Source organism: Hemitrygon akajei, chromosome 29 (genome assembly GCF_048418815.1).
Source record: "Hemitrygon akajei chromosome 29, sHemAka1.3, whole genome shotgun sequence".
In the NCBI taxonomy this organism is placed as follows: domain Eukaryota; kingdom Metazoa; phylum Chordata; class Chondrichthyes; order Myliobatiformes; family Dasyatidae; genus Hemitrygon; species Hemitrygon akajei.
Window position 1 is genome coordinate 14,456,148 of NC_133152.1, and position 12,308 is coordinate 14,468,455.

Here is a 12,308-nt window from a genome sequence, read left to right on the forward strand (position 1 = left end):
TAGTCACTTTCTGTTTCTGCTGCTCTTTCAGTGTATCTGGGGGACCACCTGGCTCCTGGCAGAATAAGGACATCTATGCTTTCCAAAAGTTCTATTGTTCAGTATTGTAAAGCAATGGTGCTTGCCCTCCCTTGCATCGTAGCTTCCCTTTATTTCTTCCTAGGCTGTTCTTTGGGATCAAGAATGACTTCTTTCACTCTGGTTCTGTGCGTTCTCATTGGTTGACGAGACCAATGTGGGAACCACAGATCTACCCATTGATGGATAGGAACAGCTGGTTTTCTGTTATGAGGTGCTGTGCTCCTTCTGCTGCATATACAGGGCTCCTATGCACTTCTAATTAATAATAATTGAATTGAATCAAATTGACTTTACTTCTTCCATCTTTAACATACACGAGGAGTAAAAATCTTTACGTTATATCTCCGTCTAAATGTGCAATGTGCAATCATATTAATTTATAATAAATAGAACAGTCAATATAACATAGAAATACACTCAATCAGTGTGAGTTAATCAGTCTGATGGCCTGGTGGAAGAAGCTGTCCCGGAGCCTGTTGGTCCTGGCTTTTATGCTGCGGTACCGTTTCCTGGATGGTAGCAGCTGGAATAGATTGTGGTAGGGGTGACTCAGGTCACCGATGAACATATGGGCCCTTTTTACAAACCTGTCTTTGTAAATGTCCTGAATCATGGGAAGTTCACAATTACAGATGCACTGGGCTGTCCGCACCACTCTCTGCAGAGTCCTGTGATTAAGGGAGGTACAGTTCCCGTACCAGGCAGTGATGCAGCCAGTCAGGACACTCTCAATTGTGCCCCTGTAGAAAGTTCTTAGGATTTGGGGGCCCATACCAAACTTCCTCCACCAACTGAGGTGAAAGAGGCACTGTTGTGTCTTTTTCACCACACAACTGGCGTGTACAGATCATGTGAGGTCCTCAGTGATGTGGATGCCAAGGAATTTAAAGCTGCTTACCCTCTCAACCCCAGATCCATTACTGTCAATAGGGGTTAGCCTGTCTCCATTCCTCCTGTAATCCACAACCAGCTCCTTTGTTTTTGCGACATTGAGGGAGAGGTTGTTTTCTTGACACCACTGTGTCAGAGAGATGACATAATAATAATAATAAATACTTTATTGATCCCAAGTGAGAAATTAATAGCCTTGAGGTCTACAATATCATCCTGAATGCTCCTTTTTCGCTTTGAGCAGTCATGGACCAGGGATTGTCAGGAGTCAGTTGGTGATACTGCATTTCTTGAAGAAAGCCTTGAGTACATCTTTGAGTCATTTGCTATGTCCATTGGTAATATCTTCCTATTACAGAGCTTAAAACAAAATGTTTTTTTCAGGGATGTAGCATTGGGCATAAGAATGATATGGCTTGCAAAACATAATGGACTGAGTTTACCAAGGACCTCAGTGCTGAGGTGCAACCTATTTCACAGGTCCAAGGACCTGGGTTTAATCCTGACCTCTTCTTCAATTAGTGTCTTTTGGACTTGCTTTAACCAATAAAAAAAAAATAGGCATGGGAGTGCACACTTAACATTGCAATCAAAACTCTGGTGGCAAATCACCCCCTTAATTACTATATTGAAATGGGGCAGATGTAAGAAGGAAATTCTTCATCAGACAGTAGAGAAAGTTTAGAATTCTCTATGCAATAAGTCTGTGGAGGCTCAGTCACTGAGTACATTTCACAGAAATATTGATAAATTTTTAGTTAGCAGAGAATAAGGTATGTAGAGTTCATGACGGAATGTGGTGCTGAGATTAAAAAGCACCTATGTTCTAATTACATAGTGGGGCAGGTGGGAAGGACCAACTCTGCTTCTAGTTCTTATGTTCATCTCTATAACATAGACAGTTACAGAATTTTAACCACTTTACAACCAAAGACTGGGAACACATTTCCAATACTGTGTGCATCTTGGAGGGAGTAAAATAACCAATGTAAAAGATACCTTTGACACCAGATGATAGCGGTCACAGACTAGAGGTGTGGTTGAAAAAAACTCGTTGAAACACTCGAGTACAACTTTGATATGAAACAGTTCAACCATATTGGGCTGATTATAATGGGAATAAATATTTAAAATGATGGGTCAGGTACTATCAGGAGAAATGTCAATACCCTATCAGGCCCTAGGAGGACAGCACTGCTAGGAAGAGAAATGCTGTGATCCAAGAACAAAGAAACATAGATGAAGGAATGGAAGGTCATGTAATCCACTGCTGGGCAGTATCAACATGAGAACATCATTGAGATAGCTTTAGATCCCACTTGGAACTATCTGGAGAACAGACCAAATAAATGGAGACAAAGAAACAAGTTGTTGGAGGAACTTGTTGCAAGTTATGCAGCATCGGTGTGGGATGTTTCAAGTCAAGACCTGCCTCACAACTAAGAGTGGAGGAAGAAGATTAGGACTCTCAATCTTGGCTCAGGATCTTTTCCTGAAATGGCCACTGTTTCTTTTTCCCACAGATGATGCCTGACCTACTGAGCTTCACTGTTTTTTTTTTGGCTTTAGATTCCAGCATCTGCAGTCTCTTGTGTCTCTAAACAAATGGGGATATTTTGGTAACTGGTATCTTGTGAAAGGGACAGTCTAGCAAATTATGAATCATAAACAGACACTTTGGTAACTGAGGACCACGTCACTAAAGTGATTGGGGAATGGTATCAACAAGAATTTGAAAGTGTCAAAGCAAATGTTTAGGATGTATGTGAAGAAATTGGTGAAGAAGTGGATCATTGGAGAATCTGCACCAGTGACTCCAAATACGAACTAATATAGAAGACATCCCCAAATTGGGGACTCAGAAAAGAACTCACCAAGATTAAACCCCAGCCAGCTTCATCACATGGGTGTTATCTGAATACAAGCAAAGGGTTTTGGAAGTTGTGAAACTAAAGAGTCAAAGAGTTGTTTGAACTATGTAGTGAATCTTTCAGTTGTTTCAACTAATCACAATAAAGAAGTATAGTTATTGGGCAAAGCTCCATGACGGGCTCCCCACCATCGAAGACATCTTCAAAATGCAATGTCTCAGGAAGGTGGCATGCATCATTAAGGACCCTCACCATCTTGGAAATGCCCTCTTCTCATTATTACTATCAAAGAGGAGGTACAGGAGCCTGAAGATGCACACTCAACATTTTAGAGACAGCTTCTTCCCTTCCACCATCAGATTTTTGAATGGTCCATGGACTCAGAACACTACCTCACTATTCCCCTTTGCATGACTTATTTATTTTATTTTCATTGCATTTTCATTGCAACCTGAAGTAATTTTATATGTCGTGCACTGTACTGCTGCCACAAACAACAAATTTCACAACATATATCAGAGATAATAAATATGATTCCCACTCTGATTTGATTCAATATCTGGTGTTTGTCATGTGCTGCATTTAATTAGCAACACAATCAATCAGCATGTTTCATGCTGGATAGAGTTCAGTTTCTTAAATGCTGGAACCTCACTCATCTGAGCAACTGAAGACTTCTTCACTACACTTGGAGCTGTGCTTTACTGACAATTGGAAAAGCTTTGAAAATCAGGAGATGAGTTGCTAAATACTTGCTCTCTAATGTAATTATGTGGCTAATCTAATCACATCTCATGTTAGTAATCTGGATTGATCAAAACTTAAACTTATGCTTTAACATTGTAAATACTCAAATAAAATTAATCTCAATGGTCAGGTTATTCTAATAGTCTTTAGAGTATGGATACACTTGAAACTGATGCTTACCATTGAGCAATCTGTAATATCATTAGCAGAGACTCTCAACCCTTGCTTATTTGATGCTGCACAGGAGCCAGCTGAAAAAAATATTAGTGTTAAAAGATCATTTGTAAATCTACTACACTTTAATTTTTTTTTTACCACTTAGCAGTAAGGCATCAGTTTTTATGCCTCATTAGAAAAAAATAATTTTCAAACTCTGCTTTGCAAGGTAGTCATATTCAAGCTCAATAGAGTCTCCAGTAACATTTCAAATTTTATATCAGGCATGAAGTGAATACGATGAAACTGATTATCCATTTACCAATGATTTGGAAATTCCAGGTGATGTTTGCGGCTTCCCTTGTACTCACTGGGGCCCTGGTTTCTACGCTGTCTTTCAAATCACTGCTGATCTGGTTCCCATGCTCCCTTTAACTTACCTGGTTCACTGCAAAGTTGATTATAAAACTATTTAACATCCAAAATAATAACTAATGTGTAGGGGTATTAGCAGACATAGCTTGGCACAATCAAGATCCTAAGGATGCCAGGTTAAACAAGGTTTACTATATTTCACTGTAAGACGCAATCCAATTTACTGTGATCTTGGTGACATAGATTTTATGAGCTGCCAATCTCTTTTCCATTTCTAGGGGTAAAGATTACCTTACTGCTAGATTGTTTCATTGAAGATAATACCAGCAGTTAATTCACTTTTTGAAACATAAATGAGAAGACAGCACAAATCATCAGAAATATATTTGATTTACATATATTTTCAAGACTTATTGTTTGAACCATAAAAAATAATGCAGTGCAATTTTCAGACCCTTTCAGTTGACTTTTTGATGGAAGTATCAACAGCATTGTATCTCTATATTTTCCCTACTGCTCCAATACGAAAAGTAGCACCTGAGCATTGAAAAACTGATTTAATAATGATTTTTCCCCAACGGACAGCAGTCCCTTGAGGAACACTGTGAACAGGATTGTCTTCTACTGGCATGGAATAATTAATTAAATTGAAGGCGTATGGATAATGCTTCCTATTCTCTTTTCTGACTTAATTTCCTTTTGCTTTCTGACATATGTAAAAAGGCAACTATGTGGTTCATCAAGTTTTCTGAGCTTTCATAGAAACATAGAAACATAGAAAATAGGTGTAGGAGTGTGGTGAACTACATATACCTGTCTGGACACGCCCCCCCATTGACTGCTCCTGTGGCTCCTCCTACAGACCCCTGTATAAAGGCGATTGGAGGCACTGCTCCTCCCTCAGTCTCCAGGATGTTGTGTGATGGTCTCTTGCTGCTGACAGTGCTTTCTTCCAGCTAATAAAAGCCTATCTCGCCTCACGTCTCAGAGAGTTATTGATGGTGCATCGAGTAGGCCACTCGGCCCTTTGAGCCTGCACCACCTTTCAGTATGATCATGGCTGATCATCCAACTCAGAACCCTGTATCTGCTTTCTCTCCATACCCCCTGATCCCTTTAGCCACAAGGGCTATATCTAACTTATTCTTAAATATAGCCAATGAACCGGCCTCAACTGTTTCCTGTGGCAGAGAATTCCACAGATTCACCACTCGCTGTGTGAAGAAGTTTTTCCTCATCTCGGTCCTAAAAGGCTTCCCCTTTATCCTTAAACTGCGACCCCTCGTTCTGGACTTCCCCAACATCGGAAACAATCTTCCTGCATCCCAGGAATTAATCTGGTGAACCTTCTCTGTACTCCCTCTATGGCAAGAATGTCTTTCCTCAGATTAGGGGACCAAAACTGCACACAATATTCTAGGTGCGGTCTCACCAAGGCCTTGCACATCTGCAGTAGAACCTCCCTGCTCCTGTACTCAAATCCTTTGGCTATGAATGCCAACATACCATTTGCCTTTTTCACCGCCTGCTGTACCTGCATGCCCACCTTCAATGACTGGTGTACAATGACACCCAGGTCTCGTTGCATCTCCCCTTTTCCTAATCGGCTACCATTCCATTTAGGTCTTATTAAAATTGTTTTTTAGGATATAATAATTGATACCCAGCCATTGAATTCTACATCTTAATCTTAGAAATGCCCCCCCCAAAAGCTCCAAAACTCTTTCTCCTTTTTGGTGCTCCTAAGACTCTCTATAAAACCTGCCTCCTTTATGTTCCAATATCCTATTGTTTAACTGTTAAAAAACAGTGAAAATATTTCTGTAAAGCCATAGTTGTTATGTAAATGCTAAATTTTGCTTGCTTTAAAGGAGATCAAATGTATAGAATTTAACCTGTGTACATGTGTTCAAATTCCAGCTGAGTTGCCAATGCTAACTAAATTATTAACAATGGAATTTCACATAATGAACCAATGTTTGGCCAATTTAAGTGCTGAACCATATTAAAAAGGTTAAGGCATCGAGGCCCAGGGTGGGGACTCATTCTCAGCTGTGGCCCGCAACCACTGGCACTCGCCTTGGCGCTGAACCTGGTTCTGCAGCTGTAGAACCTGCAGCCAAGGGGCTCCTGAACTGGCTGTAGTGTTGAACTTGGCTACATGGCTGTGGACTTACCTGTGGAGTTATCTCTGCAGTTCATGTTCTGTGAATTATTTGTTTTTTATTATTTGCACAATTTATATAGATAATAGACAATAGACAATAGGTGCAGAAGTAGACCATTCGACCCTGAGCCTGCACCGCCATTCTGAGATCATGGCTGATCGTCTACTATCAATACCCGGTTCCTGCCTTGTCCCCATATCCCTTGATTCCCCTATCCATAAGATACCTATCTAGCTCCTTCTTGAAAGCATCCAGAGAACTGGCCTCCACTGCCTTCCAAGGCAGTGCATTCCAGACCCCCACAACTCTCTGGGAGAAGAAGTTTTTCCTTAATTTGTTCCTTTTTTTTGCATAATAAATATTTGACTGCAAACATGAGGAAATCTGCAGGTGCTGGAAATTCAAGCAACACACACAAAATGCTGGTGGAACGCAGCAGGCCAGGCAGCATCTATAGGGAGAAGTACAGTCAACATTTCGGGCCGAGACCCTTTGTCAGGACTAACTGAAAGAAAAGATAGTAAGAGATTTGAAAGTGGGAGGGGGAGGGGAAAATTTGAAATGATAGGAGAAGACAGGAGGGGGAGGGATGAAGCAAAGAGCTGGAAAGTTGATTGGAAAAAGGGATTGCGCAGCTGGAGAAGGGAAAGGATCATGGGTCAGGAGGCCTAGAGAGACAGAAAGGGGGAGGGGAGCACCAGAGGGAGATGGACAGCAGGCAAGGAGTGATTGTGAGAGGGACAGAGAGAAAAAAAAAAGGAGGAAAAAAAATAAGGGATGGGGTAAGAAGGGGAGGAGGGGCATTAATGGAAGTTAGAGAAATCAATGTTCATGCCATCAGGTTGGAGGCTAACCAGACAGAATATAAGGTGGTGTTCCTCCACCTGAGTGTGGCTTCATCTTGGCAGTAGAGGAGGCCATGGATAGACATATCAGAATGGGAATGGGACATGGAATTAAAATATGTGGCCACTGGGAGATCCTACTTTCTCTGGCAGACAGAGCGTAGGTATTCAGAAAAACGGTCTCCCAGTCTGCGTTGGGTCTCACCAATATACAGAAGATTGCACTGGGAGCACCGGATGCAGTATACCACACCGACTCACAGGTGAAGTGTCGCCTCACCTGGAAGGACTGTCTGGGGCCCTGAATGGTGGTGAGGGAGGAAGTGTAAGGGCAGGTGTAGCACTTGTTACGCTTACAAGGATAAGTGCCAGGAGGGAGATCGGTGGGAAGGGATGGGGGGTGACGAATGGACAAGGAAGTCACGTAGGGAGCGATTCCTGCTGAAAGCAGAAAGGGGAGGAGGGAAAGATGTGCTTGGTAGTGGGATCCCATTGGAGGTGCCGGGAGTTACGAAGAATTATATGTTGGACCTGGAGGCTGGTGGGGTGGTAGGTGAGGACAAAGGGAACCCTATCCCGAGTGGGGTGGCAGGAGGCTGGAGTGAGAGCAGATGTGCGTGAAATGGGAAAGATCCATTTGACTGACTGTCTTTGTGGTGCAGGTTCTTTTTGTGAATTCTATCGTGTTCCTTTGTTTTGTGGCTGCCCACAAGAAGATGACTCTCGAGGTTGTATATGGTATACATACTTTGATAATACATGTACTTTGAATTTTAACCATAGATACCCACTTACCAGATGGAAGAGAGATCTTTTGCAGAACCATTTCTGGTAGTTTCCAGCAACCACTTTCTTCATCCCAAACACTTTCCCGCTTCATTCTGTCTATATTACTGTAGTTACATTCATGTCGAATTAACGGCTGGATTCTTTCCAGGACTTGCTGAAGTAGAATGTTTTCTCGTTCCTGCCTCCTTATGGTAGACAGATAATCAATGCGCTCAAACTCAAACTCAGTTTGAAGATCAGAGATTTCTATCTCAGCAATCGTTAGCTTAAATTAAATGAATGATAAACAGATTAATAACACGAGGTCTGTTTATCAGTTATCACTAGAATAAATCAATTTCAGAAATGAATTCTTTCACTCAATGATGAGAATGTCACTAACATAGGGAATAAAAAGTAATTAGATAATTCCATGTGGGGAAAACAAGATATATTGATAGAGTATGACCATATAACAATTACAGCATGGAAACAGGGCATCTTGGCCCTTCTAGTCCGTGCCCAACGCTTACTCTCACCTAATCCCACTGACCCGCACTCAGCCCATAACCCTCCATTCCTTTCCTGTCCATATACCTATCCAATTTTGCTTTAGATGGCAATACTGAACCTGCCTCTACCACTTCTACTGGAAGTTCCACAAAGCTACCACTCTCTGAGTAAAGAAATTCCCCCTCATGTTACCCTTAAACGTTTGCCCCCTAACTCTCAACTCATGTCCTCTTGTTTGAATCACACCTACTCTCAATGGAAAAAACCTATCCATGTCAATTCTATCTATCTCCCTCATAATTTTAAATACCTCTATCAAGTACCCCCTCAACCTTCTACGCTCCAAAGAATAAATACCTAACTTGTTCAATCTTTCCTTGTAACTTGGGTGCTGAAACCCAGGTAACATTCTAGTAAATCTTTTCTGTACTCTCTCTATTTTGTTGACATCTTTCCTATAGTTTGGTGAACAGAATTGTACACAATACTCCAAATTCGGCCTTACCAATGCCTTGTACAATTTTAACATTACATCCCAACTCCTATACTCAATGCTCTGATTTATAAAGGCCAACATACCAAAAGCTTTCTTCACCACCCTATCCACATGAGATTCCACCTTCAGGGAACTATGCACCGTTATTCCTAGATCACTCTGTTCTACTGCATTCTTCAATGCCCTGCCATTTACTATGTATGTCCTATTTGGATTATTCCTATGAAAATGTAGCACCTCACACTTATCAACATTAAACTCCATCTGCCATCGCTTAGCCCACTCTTCTAACTGGCCCAAATCTCTCTGCAAACTTTGAAAACCTACTTCATTATCCACAACGCCACCTACCTTAGTATCATCTGCATACTTACTAATCCAATTTACCACCCCATCATTCAGATCATTAATGTATATGACAAACAACACTGGACCCAATACAGATCCCTGAGGCACACCACTAGTCACAGGCCTCCAACCTGACAAACAGTTATCCACCACTACTCTCTGGCATCTCCCATCCAGCCACTGTTGAATCCATTTTACTACTTCAATATTAATACCTAACGATTGGACCTTCCTAACTAACCTTCCGTGTGGAACCTTGTCAAAGGCCTTACTGAAGTCCATAGAGACGACATCCACTGCTTTACTCTCATCAACTTTCCTCTTAACCTCTTCAAAAAATTCAATAAGATTTGTCAAACATGACCTTCCACACACAAATCCATGTTGACTGTTTCTAATCAGACCCCATCTATCCAGATAATTATATATACCATCTCTAAGAATACTTTCCATTAATTTACCCACCACTGATGTCAAACTGACAGGCCTATAATTGCTAGGTTTACTCTTAGAACCCTTTTTAAACAATGGAACCACATGAGCAATACGCCAATCCTCTGGCACCATCCCCGTTTCTAATGACATTTGGAATATTTCTGTCAGAGCCCCTGCTATTTCTACACTAACTTCCCTCAAGGTCCTAGGGAATATCCTGTCAGGACCCGGAGATTTATCCACTTTTATATTCCTTAAAAGCACCAGTACTTCCTCCTCTTTAATCGTCATAGTTTCCATAACTTCTCTACTTGTTTCCCTTACCTTACACAATTCAATGTCCTTCTCCTTAGTGAATACCAAAGAAAAGAAATTGTTCAAAATCTCCCCCATCTTTTTTGGCTCCACACAGTTGTCCACTCTGATTCTCTAAGGGACCAATTTTATCCCTCACTATCCTTTTGCTATTAATGTAACTGTAGAAACCCTTTGGATTTATTTTCACCTTACTTGCCAAAGCAACCTCGTATCTTCTTTTAGCTTTTCTAATTTCTTTCTTAAGATTCTTCTTATATTCTTTATATTCTTCGAGCACCTCATTTACTCCATGCTGCCTATATTTATTATAGATATCTCTTTTTCCTAACCAAGTTTCCAATATCCCTTGAAAACCATGGCTCTCTCAAACTTTTAACCTTTCCTTTCAACCTAACAGGAACATAAAGATTCTGTACCCTCAAAATTTCACCTTTAAATGACCGCCATTTCTCTATTACATCCTTTCCATAAAACAAATTGTCTCAATCCACTCCTTCTAAATCCTTTCGCATTGCCTCAAAGTCAGCCTTTCTCCAATAAAAAATCTCAACCCTGGGTCCAGTCCTATCCTTCTCCATAATTATATTGAAACTAATGGCATTGTGATCACTGGACCCAAAGTGCTCCCCAACACATACCTCCATCACCTGACCTATTTCATTCCCTAAAAGAAGGTGAAGTACTGTAGAGAAGAGCCATTTTAAGAGTAAAAACAACACTCTGTTTCTGTACTATGATTTATATCTCATTTCCTTTAAATGCAGTGAGATTACTCTGAATTTTGGTATTTTCAAAATGATTTGTTTTAAGACCCCACTTTATCTACATTATACATGATGAATAGACTGAGTATTTTTACTAAATCCAATATTGCATACTTTAACAGTAATTTCAGACTGAAGCAGGAAATGTTAGACATGTGATGGGTACACTTTACATGATGTCTTTAAATTGACAGCAGTTCAGAAAGCTGCCTTAACAAAGATTTTTCAGGCTTCTTGAAACTCGGTAGTATGGAGGTTGAGTGATATGAAATATCTCATTGAAATATGGGGACACTAGCCACAACATGAATAACGATGCTTGTTAAAAACTCCACCACTAAAGCCAAACAGCACGATAATGAATCACGATAATTTATTCTGAAGATACTCGTTCTGGTACCTGAAACAAGCTGGAACATGCTTCAGTTCACAACAGCCTGCATCTGCTGAATAGTCATGTGCAATTTGGAGCAAGACTAAAATTTGAGGTTGCATAAGTAATAAGCAAAGAGCATCCTAACAGATGAGGCAGACAGGGAGAGTAATGAGAGCTATGCACCCCATACTCACATTGGTGCACATGATGCCATTGGATTTGTTAATTCAGAATTTCACTGGTGTATTTATATAATCTGAAATCCTTACTGACTACCTACCACTCCAACTCTTCTCCACCCCACTTTCACAGCAATGACACAAAACAGTTCTACCGCCAACCAAGCACTTTATAGGTATCATTCATTGATCCCATCAATTCTTCACATGACCTATCATCAAACAAGTTTGAAGACCAAATGAAAGCTGCACTAAGAAAGGACATATGATCCAGCAATGTATTTTTCAATGGCAAATTATTAAGCAAAATATACATTCTATTGTTCCTGATCAATTTGTCAATGGCATTACTACCAAAACTGTCCACTTTTGCTCTTTTTTCCTTCTCAGGTGCAAGAAGGAGAAATAGAGAAAAACAATGAAAGTTTTTGAGTAACACACAAAAATGCTGGAGGAATTCAGTAAGCCAGGCAACATCTATGGAAATGAGTATAATCAATGTTTTCGGCCAAGACCGTTCATCAGGACTCATAGAAAAATATTACCTTTCTTTGCAAGTTTTCTATACTTTTGCTTTTTGCTCTAACTTCATCTTGAATAGATTCATATACGTTGATCAGGATAGTAGGATCATCCCTGTCTGCGTGTTTCAGTGCTTCTGCAAGTTGATTCTTTCGCTCATCAGCATATTTTTTCCGCCGTTTTCGTTTCTCCTTCAACTCTGTATTTTTGGCCTGTTCTCCCCCAACTACTTCATTCTCCAACATCTTCAGCCTACAAGAGAACAATAGAGCATTTTATTAACTAAATAATTGATTTTGACTTTTGTATGGCCAACTTTTGGTGTACTTTAGTTCACTGTCTGTGTCTAGGATGAAGAAATGGCTCCTATTTTAAGATACCAATATCACTTATATTAGGCCAGGGAAATATGCTATGCCTGAGACTTCTGGAAAAGGGAATAGACTAATCAACAT

The 12,308-nt window shown here is 40.4% G+C and overlaps 1 protein-coding gene across 3 annotated transcripts in view; it reads right to left on the bottom strand.

Moving 5' to 3' along the window:
• kif17 (kinesin family member 17) overlaps positions 1-12,308 on the bottom strand; it is a 65,139-nt gene that overhangs the window by 13,889 nt on the left and 38,942 nt on the right. For all 3 annotated transcript variants that reach the window (XM_073031693.1, XM_073031692.1, XM_073031694.1), the window contains 3 exons: positions 11,877-12,105; positions 7,930-8,188; positions 3,771-3,841 (listed from right to left, as the gene is read on the bottom strand). In XM_073031693.1, coding sequence (XP_072887794.1) covers positions 3,771-3,841; positions 7,930-8,188; positions 11,877-12,105 — 559 coding nt within the window. The remainder of the gene's footprint in view (positions 1-3,770; positions 3,842-7,929; positions 8,189-11,876; positions 12,106-12,308) is intronic.